A 14,704-nucleotide genomic window follows, 5' to 3' on the forward strand; every position below is an offset into this window, starting at 1 on the left:
GAGATTTCGTAGTTTGAAAAATATACCCTTGTACATAATTATTATTTATAGTATATTTTTAAGAAATAATTCGGTGTACGTTTGTCTATTTCACGCTTGCTCATTGTATGAAAACTGTGTGTAACCTGAAACAAATGTCCAAGTAGCATTCAAATTGCTGAATTCCTGAGCAAACTGATGTATAATATTTAAGAGATTTCGTAGTTTGAAAATATACCCTTGTACAAAACTATTTCATAGGCCTACTGTGTCTTTAAAAACAATTTTGGAGTTATTTGTTATGTTTTGTAGTCACAAAATTCATTACTAATATGCACACTTTATCTAAAATAAGAAATGTAAAATGTACTAAGATAAATAAATTGCCTTCATAAAAGTTATTGTTTCGGTTTTAAATAATTATTACAGTAAAGCGAAGATGTAATCCCTTGTACAAAAATGAAAACTAGTTAAAAGAGTCAGAAAGCAATCTAAAGTCTCATATCTAAGTAGGCCCGCCATCTTTTGAGTTTATTCTATAAAAGTAATAGGGGGTCAAATTGACCCCCAAAGTGTAAATACGTAGGGAAAGTTGGAAGTGTATCGAAAGGTTAACTAAAATATCTCGAAAACGGTTCGTCTCACGAAAAACATGCATAGGACCTTTTTTATGCAGAATTTTACAACGAATATTTTTTGTAATAACAGTTTTCCCCGAAAAATAAACCGTTTTGCGTAAAAATGGAAGAAAAGATAAAAAATTGTCTTTTGGAGGGGGTCGCACCCCCCTACAGGTGGGAACTTTTCTATTTCTTACAGCTACACCCTTAGGAGTATTTTCCCAAAGTTTCAAAACTTTATAAATTATTTCCCCCATTTTTCCTAATTTGTCTGGACTAATAGGAATACAGGATGCTTAACTCAACCTAAAATCGCATTCGGAGTATACTCATGTTTTTAGTTTTGCGAGTTTTAAGTGTCCTTCAGCAAAACGTGTTTATGTGAACAGTATATTCATGGCGTTAGAAATTATCTTCGTTTTCTGCTGACCTTTTAAATAGATCCAGATAAAAACACGTGCTCAGGTTTGAACGGGAAATTTAGTTATAGGTTAAGTCTCTATTATTAAGAGATGATTTGTTCTATTTTTCTAGTGCTAGGTCAAGAGTGAAAGGTCATCTGGAGTTATATCATGCATACTTACGAGATCAACCATATGTGCATGAGGAAGATGAAGTTCCGCAACCAGAGCATGAGCCAGGGTGGGAAATGATTGATGGCGAAATGACCCAGCAACATGTAGAGGCACCTGCGACCGTAAGTAATGTTAAATTTGCTTTGTGGCACTAAATAAGTTGTATTTATTATTTTAAAAGTAAAGATCTATTAAACGTGTTACTGCGCGTGGAATCTATTCTATATTATAAAATTGAAAGTGACTATGTTTGTAATTCTTAATCTCTTGAACTGCCCGACCGATCTCGATCAAATTTTCAACGTAGATACGGTTCTGGCCTGGGAGTGTTTTTAGCTACTTACTTTGATGGTACAACTTAGGGAAGGGGGAGGAGGGGGGCATAGGAAAAAATAAATAAAACTTAATAACTCTTGAACCACCCGACCGATCTTGATCAAATTTTCAATGTAGATGAGGTTCGGGACTGGAATGATTTTTATCGTTTCACTTTGACGGAGCAACGTAGGGAAGGAGTTGGAGGGGGAGATATACAAAAATCAATAAATATAAAAATAAAACTGACTATGTTCGTAAATTAATTGCTTTTCAACCATTCGATCGATCTCAATCAAATTTTCAACATATATGAAGTTCAAACCTGGGAAGTTTTTTTTATCATTTCATATCGACAGTAGATCGTATGGGAGGGGGAGGGGAGGAGGGAAAATATATTAAAATAAATAAAACTTAACTCGAAGCACCCGACCGATCTCGATCAAACTTTCAACATAGATAAGGTTCGGGCCTGGGATGTTTTCTTCATTTTACTTATACAATGCAACGAAAGGGAGAGGGAGGAGGAGATATAAGTAAAAATAAAAGTGACTGTCTTTGTGATTTCATCACGCTTAAACCACCCGACCGATCTTAAAAAAATTTTCAACATACATGAGGTTCGGACTTTTTTTTTTTAATCATATCACTTTAACGGTAGAACTTAGAGGAGGGGGAGGGGAGAAATCTATAAAAATAAATGAATCTTAATAACTCTTGAGTCACCAGACCTATCTTGATCAAACTTCCAACATAGATAAGGTTCGGGCCTGGGATGCTTTCGTTATTTCACTTTTACGGTGGATCCTAGGGTAGATATACACATTCTGTTCATAGACTACAAACAAGCATTCGACAGTATAGATAGAAATGGTCTTCTACAGGGACTAGAACACTTCAAGATCCCCCCAAAAGTGAGCAACTTAGTTAAAATAATCCTAACACAAACTACAGCAAAAGTAAAAGTAGGGCACAGAGTAGGAGAAGAATTCGAATACAAAAAGGGAGTAAAACAGGGAGACGGGCTGTCGACAACTTTATTCATAATAGCCTTGCATATTGCAATACGAGAAATAGATAAAAGGGGCACAATTATCAATAAAACCAGCCAAATATGCGCCTATGCAGATGACATCGCCATCTTGACGAGAACGGAATATAAACTGAGGAAGCTTTACAATGAACTAGAGTAACTTACGAATCCACTGGGTCTGCAAGTAAACATTGAAAAAACAAATACATGCACATAACATCAGATAAAAATAAGAGAAGAAAGGGAAGGTTTGTAATAGAAATTTGAAGAAGTAGACAGATTTAGATATTTAGGAATGACATTAGATAACAGGAACAACATGACAACTACAATCAAAGAAAGAATTCTAGCAGGAAACAAGGCGTATTATGCTAATGCACAAATACTCAAAAACAAAAGCATTGGCAGGCAAACAAAGATGAAGATTTACAAAACGACAATTAGACCGATAGTCACTTACAGCGCAGAAGTATGGACGTTATCTAAAGAGAACGAAGAAAAGCTACGAATATTCGAAAGGAAAATAATTAGAAAGATTTTCGGGCCAATCAGAGAAAACGAATGGAGAAGCAGAACCAACAAAGAAATAGAAGACATCTTAAGAGGAGAAGATATTGTACGGTTTATAAAAGCGCAACGGCTGCGATGGACGGGACACGTAGAAAGAATGGAAGAAGGACGACTAGCAAAGAAGATATTACATAAAAAGATATTTTCCACGAGAAGAAGAGGTAGACCAAAGCAAAGATGGTACGAGGATGTAAACAAGGATCTGAGAATAATGAAAGTTAAGAATTGGAAAGGAAAAGCAAAGAATAGAGAAGAATAGAGGCGCCTGGTAAAGGAAGCCAAAGCCCACCCAGGGCTGTAGAGCTGTATGGTAAGGTAAGGTGGATCCTAGGGGAGGGGAGGAGGAGATATATATGTAAAAAGAATAAAAATAAAAGTGACCGTCTTTGTGACTTCTTCACTCATTAACCGCAGGACTGATGTTAATCAAATTTTCAATATGGATAAAGTTCGGACCTGGGGTGGTTTTTATCATATCACTTTGACGGTAGACCTTAGGGGGGAGGGGACAAATATATAAAAATAAATAAAACTTAATAACTCTTGAATCACCCAACCGGTCTCGATCAAATTTTCAATATAGATGACGTTCGGGTTTGGGATAATTTTTATCATTTAACTTGGACGGTGCAACGTAGGGGAGGGGGAGAGGGAGGCGGAGATTTATTTAAAAAAAAAAAAAAAGATACAAATGAAAGTGACTGTCTATGTGACTTCACTCTTAAACACCTGACCAATCTCGATCAAATTTTCAACATAGATGAGGTTCGGACCTGGGATGGTATTTATCTATTCAATTTGACGATAGAACTTAGGGGAGGAGGTAGGAGGGGGAGATATATAAAAATAAATAAAACTTAATAACTCTTGAACCACCGGACCGATCTCGATCTCTAGATTAAGTTCGAACATGAGATGATTTTTGTCATATCACTTTGACGATGTAACTTAAAGGAGCTGAAAGAGATTTACAAATAATCGAAAATGACCGATATTAGTGTCGAATCTATAGTTGATGAGGCCGCTGAGATTAACAGTGACACTTCTGATGCCATTTAAATCCAAATTGAGCCCCGCAAAAATTGTGGGAGCGGAGGGGGATATATATCAGTGTCGAATTCATACTTTTCGGGGTCGGTGAGATAAACAATTACACTTTCGATGCCGTGGCCCGCAACATAGAGAGGAGAGGGGATATATAAAAATCATCGAAAATGACCAATATCTAGGAGCGCTTTAGTAATAGTAAAAAGTGACTGACTAACGAAACATATTACTATTTTTTCTTAATTTAACCCAGCGAAGCCGGTAATTGATGCTAGTACATTATAAAAGCAACTGTTGTTTACCAGCGTCGTGATTTAAATTTGTAATACAGTTTGCAATCTGTTGTTCGCTACAGCCATTTCCTAGTGATGAAAAAAAAAAAAGAGGATGAGAAAGGTAGTTTCGTGCAGTTAGATAACTTAGCAAAGTAACTATTTTGATTAGTTAGTATCTGATGAAGAAAGTTACCTTCTCAAATCACAGCTTCTTGCAGTTAGGCGATAATAATAATAATAATAATAATAATAATAATAATAATAATAATAATAATAATAATAATAATAATAATTAATAAAATAATCAACGTGTTTGATTATTTATGATCTGACGTCACAAAATTATTTTCTTAATTTTATTTATTTATTTTTTTTAAAGTACCTTCCATATCGTACTTTTCGAGCGAGAAATGCTAGTTCAGCAAGATGGTTCAGAAAGTTGAACATTTCATTACCGTCACTTTAAATAGTGGTAAAGTTGTTACTCTTTACTGTAACATTTTTTTTTTTTTTTTTTTTTTAAATAAATTTACAACTTAATTTGGAAGCATTTATTTTCTGTAAATTTTAGGTCTTATATCTTCGACGATTTTTTTTTTCACAGGTATTTGTACAAGATCAAGATCATTTGCCTCCTTTACCTGCTGGCTGGGAGGAGAGACAAGATGCCAATGGTCGAACTTATTACGTCAACCATATTGCACGATCTACACAATGGGAGAGACCAACTATAAAGTAAGAAATATTGGAAATGTTTATAGAATATAATTCAGAAGGAGTTTTTTATAGTTGAAACTGTATATATATCGGGTGTTCTAAAAATGGCGCCCGCGGACGACAGAACACTATTCTACAGGTCAAAACGAAACGAAAATGCTATATGACGAAATACCCTTCAGCCGTTACGGAGAACTGAAAATGTTCAATATAGCAACATTGTAGACTAAGTTTGAAACATTAGCAGTTACTGTACGAATTCTTCACGTAATTACATCGATTATCGCCAGATAGAGTTATAGCTGACAGGCACATAGTAAATGGAAATTATATGATATATTTCAAAGAATAATATTGAGGGTAACTGGTGATAATAACGAACATGCTGATTGGCTTGTCTGTTTCAGCGTTTTTCATTGGCTAATCCTTTCTTAATTGCAGAATAGTCTGTCACTGCTCGTACTTTTCTTTAGTCTGATAGACGTTGATACTAACGCCATCTCTTAGCATTGTTAGCGTTATATCATGGTCTAAGAAAAGTCACAACTAGAGTAATTTATATGTATGTGTGTGTGTGTGTTACACAACTTACGCAGCGGATTGATACAAAAGCAAGTCTCGTGTTACTAACTTGTTTAACGTGACAACAATAAAATGCATGTGTAGATATTTGTAGTAGTAAAATAATTGTCATGTTGAGTATAATTGCAAAAATTGAAGAAAAAGTGCATTTGAAGAAAACATTGTTTTATTATTTCTACATTAGTATTATGAGAATAATACCTTCTATGAGACAAGCAAAAAATGCCAATCCTCAGGAATATTTCGATACAGATTTTTTTTTAATCAGTAGATATCCTTTTGTAAGTAAGACCGGCTATGGATACCACTTAGACCTATAGAAGGTCCCTTTCCCGGATCATTCTGGAAATTGGCCCTCCTAAAAATGAAATTTTAGGTATTTTTGAATGAAAAGAGTTTTTCGTGTTCTTTTCTTTTTTCAAAGTGGAAAACGCGTATTCTTGAATGAGAGTATGACAGTATAATTAGAGATTTTCTAAGATTCTAACTCCCGGCCTTAGTTTTCCCTACACTATTATCAACATCTGAGGTTTGTGATACAAGATGCCTGAAAAATTATAGTTCAATTTGTCATTTAAAGGAATTTCCAATTCGTAACAAGTAATAGTATTACGTGTACATCCCATCAAAGAGTTTGTTTATATGGCATTATATATTTTCTCAAGTAATATTGAAACCGAAAGTGGTAGTAGATTTATCATACTTCCGGCTTTAGTAGAGAGGTTAATGCAGTTAAGTTATAGTATGAGTAGCTACTGTAGTTTCCAAAGCACCTTCGTTTATACCAGGAGTAAAAGTGCGGGGGAACGCCGTCACCTCACTCGAAAAAATATGTACGGCGTCCCCCAAAAATTACAATGGGCAAAGATAGGCAGGGGGAACGGCCTGGCGTCATGCCGCTATCTACCGTCCTCCCACCTTTTCAGATCCACTTTTACCCCTGGTTTATACTTATATCCACCGTCGCTTCGCGCCAGTTCCCTACGGGGCCAATCCCGCAAGTATCGTCTAGGGTGAATATACATACAATTATTTTACAGTTGGTTCATGTTTTCGCATCAATAATCTTATTAAGGCATAGCAGTTTGCAGACATATTATTGATACGTACGATTATTTGGACATGCACCATGATAATAACACTCTAGAATGGATTAAGGTATTATTTTAAGAAAGGAAAATGAAATAAAGCAATATCATAAAGTAGACGACAGCTTGTAAAACTGCACACCATGCTACTTAAGTAGTGATCAAGAACAATACTCTATAACGACCACTAAATGTGTATTACTATGAAAATCACCAGTTCGTAGTTAGCTTAATGCTTGTTTTGTATATTTTATATGTCGTTATAGCCCTCAGTCCAAATATTTACATAATCTAGGTTACTGTTTTATCAAAATCCATCTAAACACTTAATTTAGATATTACCTTTTTTTATTGTAGTACGCAATAAATTAAACATTGACACACTTTTAAATATTGTATATGTATATATCACAAGATGGATTCTCTATATATTATATGTTTTCCGTTGCTATCACGACTTACAAAACATGTCATATCACTATCAAAACAGAACATCGATCATAATAACAGAAAAGAAATTACATCTATTTTTCTTTATATTTTACACAATAAATGTCACCTGCTGTTAATGCTCGTAATTTGTGGAAATTATATTTTAAAAACAAGTTAACGTACAGTTACTTGAATAACAACAATATATTCATTTATTTTTCTAATATATGTTTACATAATATGAATAAAATATGTTTCAAATACACTAACAAACATTCCACCACTTCAAAGTTTGTAATGTCAAATACTCTGTCACTACATAAAATATGTTTAAATTATCTTCCAAAAATATTACTTAATCTTTGCTGAGCTGACTGAGAACAAAATATTATTTTGTTTGCCGAAGTCAGTAATGCACAAAAGAGCTAAAGATGGTCGTATGGATTATATAAAATATACTGTAACCTCTGATTTTACAGTTGACTTGGTATCCGAGCCTACTAAGGCACGTTTCTTTGACACTTATTTTGTAAATTTGAAAGATCAATTTTACCTGGTTCAAATCCACTATGTTCTACATTTTATTTTTTCCTGCTACCATCTAATTGTATAATTAATGTATTCATTTCAAATACCTATATCATATAATAATATCTTTTCTAGAAAGAATATTAAAAATTTATGTATAGACCTATATTTTGAGATCTTACTAGATTGCGGTGAGGCATAATGAAAACATCACATCTAAGCAATGAAGCAGACTTTATTATTTGAATTTATGGTCTTCTGATCTGACTCATTCTCTTTTTTAAACAATTGTTTATTTCCGATTCATTACAAAATTATAAAATTACACTATGTTAGCTAGAATATAGGTATTTTTGTAGAAACTACTTGGGTTAACTTGGTAAGTGTTTACCCTTGTTAGTAAATGAATTGTATTTATTTTTATACTGACGCTAATAGATGGTGCTAGTATCAACGTTATCTATCTATTAAAATGGTACGAAAACTATAAAAACGCCTGAACTACAACCTCTAACTTCGGATTTCAAAACTTTGATATACGGTTATTTGTGATCTCACGTTTAACAGGGACAATATTTTAAAGTATGTGTACTTTAAATAAATTATTTAAATACTCCTTTTAAAAAAAGTTTGTTTTAATACTATTGTTCAGAGCCTTTGTATTTTAGTAAACCTTCTCCAAAATCAATGCAAATGAATTGTGCTGCCATCTTTGGAGTTCTTTTAAACTGTACGTTTGTGGACGTTTATATGTTTGTGGCCAATCCTTTCGACAATGAGATCTCGGAAACTACAGGCTCTAGAAAGATGACGTTTTCACTGATCGATTGCAAATTTTATGTAGATTGTCCAGGTCTAATTGAATATTTTAAAAACATGACCATTATTTGTTTATTACATTTTTACGGATACACTGGAAGTGTTGAAATTAGAAAAAAAAAGTATTTTATCCTACACATTATACATTCCAACACCACATAATAGTATAAGTGGGTTGCAAACCTCTCAGGCGTTTGTTTCATGGCAAAATGATAATGAAAACGAAAGATAACTATTTCTCCAGTCTAAGTTGAATCTTCATTGTTTGGAGTGTTTTGCACAATGAACACCATATATCACTGACATTACAATTAATTGTGTGTGTAATGTATTTGCTTATTACATACTGCATGCAAGAAGAAAGAAAATACTGATCATACATGAATTAAAAACTCCAACCGGAAGTAGTGAAACGGTGCGAGATATTGAAAAAAGTAATAGAAAAAATCTCCCCTGTATGGTATCTCTTCCCAATTTTTATCAAGACGTCTTTCACTTGTGTCTGTAAAGGGACATGTACAGATGTGAGGAATAATAAGGAGATTCGTGCCCATACGTGAATGATGCGCTGTGTAGAGAGCGCAGGTTCAGCTAGTATGTATATATATATATACACACAAACGAATGATTATCGAAATAGAAACGATTACCGTTACCCTGTAGTCAGGTGTTCAATAACGTTGAGATTTGGGGAGTGAACGGGCCAGGGGAAGTATTTTAGTTTATCCCATGTTCATGAGTCCGCGTGTCAACAGCTGCAGCAGTGTGAATTAGTTCATGGTCATCGTGGATAATTGCGTTGTTTGCCGGAAACAAAAACAGGACGATAGGATGCACGCGGTCACGTAAAATGTTCATATAATCACTGGCAGTAATGTCATGTGAGTGTAATTACAAAGCCCACGGGATACTAGGAAACTACAACCCGTATCATCACAGACCTCTCAGCATACTTCGTACAAGGGAAGAGACAATTCCGAACACAAGCTCCTTTGGGAATCCACCATACATAAACATGTATCGAATCATCGACGCTCACTCTACGTATTCTCGACTCCATTGTCTTTGCTGTAAAGCTTGATGGTGGTCATCAGCTGTTCTGAAATTGCAACCCCGGCGCGGATGTTTAGTTACGCAATTCGCGTCGGATTGTGATAGTGGCAATATGCTGTACCCGCTGCTGATTGAGTTCGACAGTCATTTTTGCTATATTCACTCTATGGTTCTCGGTGACAGCCCTCATCTCCATTGCTTCATCATTGTCTTCTGTCCTTGTCACTGAGGATTCTGTTACACTATTACCATTCGCCGTTCGTTCATCATCTTGGGCACTGTTCTTCGCGACACACCTAACATACTGAACATCTTAGATCCACCTGCACCAACTAACCACGCACCCTGAATTTGAACTGTTTGTAGATATCACCCATTTTGCATCATCACCGTCTGCATGCTTTAACACACCTCGAACGTGTGGTGACCACGTAACACCCCACTAATAACGGCGTAACGCATTCTCAGTGTTACAGACTCATATATCTTAACCTGTTGCAAACTATAGATGTTTCCATTATGTTGTAACAAAGGAATCTCGAAGTGAGAATAGATGATGAATTAGTGTAACCACGATCACACACCAATAAAGTATATGAAAATTGGGTAGAAGACTTCATCTGTTACTGTAAAAATACAATTAAAATATGATAAACAGAAAAAGTTGTAAAGCGTTGTGGTGGGCGCCATATTGGAATTGCACTTAGACGCTTTACTTTTCTCTCTATCAATAATTTTTCTTTTCTGCTTACTTTTCCCCTCTACATCATGATGTTTTGGTAAAAAGGTACTAGTGTTTTAGTAAGTACTTTTTAGTGTGTATTTCCATACCATTTTCTAATGTAATAATATATATATATATATATATATATATATATAATGTTGTAATTCTCATGATTTGATAATGTAAACGGCGTATTTCGTAATAATTAAAAGGAAAGAAAAACTTTGCTTTCCATTACGTCTCTTCTACCTGCAGCTGGATTATGGATAACAACTGATCCCTTTTTCAAATCTAATTAACTTCAGAAATTAGAAATGTAGTGTCCTGTTTACATAGTTGCAGTGATTTCTTGCTTATGATTTTAAGTAGTACGAAATAACTACTCACAAGTTTAAACTCAGGAATGCGTCTAAACAGTTAATGATAAAATTTTCAGTATAAATTTCCTCCTTTGCCAGTGGCTTATTTATGTACTAAACACACACTGTTGTTGTAGTCACATATCTTAGTTTCCACGATATTATGAAAAATATATTTCAGGTATAGTTAAGTTTACCTTTAACACTCTGAAATGACTTTTATATATAATATAATATAATATAATATAATATAATATAATATAATATAATATAATATAATATAATATAATATAATATAATATAAAGGAAGCCATGAGATGTAGTTGAAACAGTTATGGCGTTTATGGCGTTTAAGTAAATAGATAAGCTACAGACGAAGGTTGGGGTTCGTATTGAAAGTTGGGCATTGATAATAACTATTTAGATCTAAATCTGAATTTAATTTAATTGTTATAGTCGTGCGTCAGTTTAGTCCCTTCAGCAGTTATTCACAAATTTATTAAGTACAAACTATAAAATATGTATCATCATAACCGTTGTTAACATTAGATCACTTAGGAATTAGTGACGTAAACGAAATAATTACAACTTCCCTCTATTAATGGTTTGTTATTTATTTTATAATTTTCAGTGAAGTGGAAGGCATTAATGAAAATTCAGTACGCGAACGTTCCCTTGAATCAGCGGCAACTGAATTTCAGCGTCGTTTTCATATTAGTGTGGATGACGTAGAATCTAATCAGAGAGAAACTAGCACACCAGCTCATCAGGTAAGGTTGTACTTTCCTTTCTTTCCGAATGTAGTTGGAGGACATTTAAAGTAAATTATAACAGTCAGTTTAGATCGTTAATGAATCGTAAAGATTTTGCCATTCTGATTTCTTCATTTTTTTTTTGTAACTTATATTTAATTTTTGGTTATAACTTAATTCATACTTCAGGTTTGAAATAAATTAGCGAATAATAATAATAAAATCTGTGTACTAAATTAACATCAATATTTGAAAAACTAAAATTCGTTACTGTAATGTCCCTGTTGAAGTGTAAGACAAATACACGATCTGTAAGACGAAACATACATTCAGTTTATTAAATATATCTATTCAGGAGACAGGGTTTAACAGTTCCCCACTGTAGACACACTTAGCCACGCTGGAGGTGAACACATTTATTAGTCTCATTCTTAATGGAAAATATTCAAAATAAAGTCTGTAATATTAAGCTGTTACTCGTTATTAAAGTTATTGGAGTAATTTCAAATATTCAAGTACTTTTCCCAAACAAGATTTCAAGTAAATGAATAATTTTATTTTCACATTTCACAAATAAGCTTTATTTTTTATTTATTTATTTATTTATTATTATTATTTTATTATTATTATTATTATTATTATTATTATTATTATTATTATTATTATTATTTTATTATTATTATTATTTTTTTTTTATTATTATTATTATTATTATTATTTTTTTTATAGACGGGAAGTAAAAACTGTGAGAATATATATTAACATTTAATTGAAGATTAAATTTTCATTGCGAACGTATAGAATGAGTCTGCGTCTAATATATATTTATTTTTTCTTGGCAGTTCTCCATTTATTTATTTATTTATTTCTGTATTTCTTTTGGAATGCCGATCAACTTCTCTAGATAGAATGTTAGTTTCCTGTGCTTAATTAAGTTTTCTCTTTCCACAATGGTTTGAATCATTTTCTGTTTCTGTCCTGTTTTGTGCATGCCTTCTCAGGATTCGAGCAGTTTTGATAGTGAAGAAGGGGATATTAGTGAGGACGATGATGAAGACGAAGGGTTGGGGGGTATGGAAGAGGTATGAAATAAAGCTTTATATGGTTATAGTTCATGTAGCTGTTATCCAGTGTGATATGTCAAATAGTTTAGGACATTAAGGAAGATTATTTAAAAATTTATATAATGCTACTTAATTAGCTTCTAGCGCGCTTGATCTGTCGTGGTGTGTAGTTATGCTTTCTTGCCTATAGAATATTTGTTTCTTCGCATGATCATCTCGGCTTCGCTCCTAGGTGGCTTTGTTGGTAGAAAATACTATTTTTAAATACATGTTATATCATAAACAAACAAAAATATTACACGAGTCTATCGAATAGTTATTTTTGTAGATCATTTCAAGTTGGCAAATGTTGTGATATTTTGTAAAAGGTGATTTATCACTCGGATCAACGAGCTTGAGCCCAAAAGGGCACCATTTATGTTGTGTCTAATAAACGTGAGTCCCATCGAGATTAGTTAGCGCAAGCACCAATAAGATTAGCAAGCTCGTGAAACACACATATGCATCATAAAAACCGAAGAATTTCTGCGAAATTTGACATGAAACATATTTTTAACTTGAGATAATTTTTCATCCCCATGATCAGTGATGGGCAAACTACGACTCGCGGGCCAGATATGGTTCTCTGAAACGTTTTATCTGACTTGCGGCATGATTCTTAATCTGCCAAATGAAAAAGAGGAATTAAGGAAAATAAATTATAAATCATATTGGCCCACCTAATGGTTTGTGTAGTTACTTTGGTCCCTTCCTAAAAAATTTTCCCAATCACTGCCCTAGATTGTGACCGATTTTCCTAAACAGTGAGGATGATTTTGATATCTCAGTCAAATAACATGTGTTAGAGTTACTTAAAATGTTGGTACCAATTTCTAATAAAAATATACTTAACATGTGCTATCTTCAAGATTTGATAAATTACGCCGTATTGCGTGAAAACCGAATAAATTTTACGTAAGTTATCTTGGAAAATTATTTTCTTATATTATGTAAATGAGGAAACTTTTAAGTGAAAAGTGAATTCACCACATTTACCCTTACCGATTTCATCTCCAGGTATTGGAGATGATGCGAAAGCTTTAAAGAAAATGTACCATATTACTTAAATCGAATAATTTTTACCAAAATTGTACCGGAAAATTGTGTGCAAACTTACGTTAGGGGTGGATTTTATCCCCTTGTTCTTGATGGGTTAAAGTTGAAAGAAGATACATGTCAATCTTCATTAACATTGGACAATTTTTATGTAAGTTATCGCGGAAAAGACAGATAGGCATAGAAATCCCAGTTAAGTCGAATGTTAGGAGCTCGCTTAACGTTTGCTTCAGTTTCGTGCAAGACTAGCCTCACAATTTTGTTCAATTCCATATTGTTGATTGAAACAGCTGTAACCTCATCTGGATCGAAACACAATTGTAGAACAACTATTGGGGCTCCTGGATTTTGAGAAGTATATGAAGCAATTGACCACTTGGGCCCTTTGTTGATCTGGCAGATGAGCGCCATTCTTTATCTCACTACTTACGTTATGTAAATGTCGATGTATGGAATAATATTTTATTTTCAGCGTATTCTTAGTTAGTGTTACGTTTCACAATCATCATCATCAGTATTATTAGTCGGCATTTGATTTCTGAGGAAGTTACGGCCCCCACTATACGGGAAGCATTTGATAAATTTGACTTTTCACGAATAGCACTTCGATCGTAAGTTTCATAGTATAGTTGAAGTTGACCATCTTTGATAAATAAAGTTTTAGAATTTAATTTATTTATTTGTGATGCTGTCGTTGACATGTTCTAAACCATATAAGTGTGTGTTTGGTATTTGAAGTGGAAAAAAGCGAATTCCATGTTCTGATTAAGCACTACCTTTTGCGAGGGAAAACTATGAGGTAAGCAAAGGCTTAAGCAGTGTTATATAAACTCTACTCCTTCTCTTGGAATGGTGCAGAGTCACAGAATTTCATTTGTTCGTACGAGCACAGATGTTGAGCGTTCGGGTCGTCCAAAGCAAGTCACATTTGAGTAATTGGCGAATAAAATTCATGATATTGTGTGAAAGATCGTCCAGTGAAGATATTCGAAATAGCTAAGATGGTCAACATCTCAGTCTAATGTCTTTAACGTTCTTAACAGATATCTAGGTATTGAGGAAGCTGTCGGCAGGATG

The 14,704-nt window shown here is 33.8% G+C and overlaps 1 protein-coding gene across 7 annotated transcripts in view; it reads left to right on the forward strand.

Annotated features, from left to right (window-relative positions):
• Nedd4 (E3 ubiquitin-protein ligase Nedd4) overlaps positions 1 to 14,704 on the forward strand; it is a 123,932-nt gene that overhangs the window by 46,448 nt on the left and 62,780 nt on the right. For 4 of the 7 annotated variants that reach the window (XM_081748181.1, XM_081748185.1, XM_081748189.1 and 1 more), the window contains exons 6-8: positions 1,134 to 1,296; positions 5,019 to 5,149; positions 11,348 to 11,486. In XM_081748181.1, coding sequence (XP_081604307.1) covers positions 1,134 to 1,296; positions 5,019 to 5,149; positions 11,348 to 11,486 — 433 coding nt within the window. Of the gene's footprint in view, positions 1 to 1,133; positions 1,297 to 5,018; positions 5,150 to 11,347; positions 11,487 to 12,469; positions 12,551 to 14,704 lie in introns of all 7 variants that reach the window. The other 3 variants (XM_081748175.1, XM_081748177.1, XM_081748179.1) reach the window with 2 other exon arrangements.

Source organism: Thermobia domestica, chromosome 2 (assembly GCF_964235325.1).
Source record: "Thermobia domestica chromosome 2, izTheDome1.hap1.1, whole genome shotgun sequence".
NCBI lineage: Eukaryota > Metazoa > Arthropoda > Insecta > Zygentoma > Lepismatidae > Thermobia > Thermobia domestica.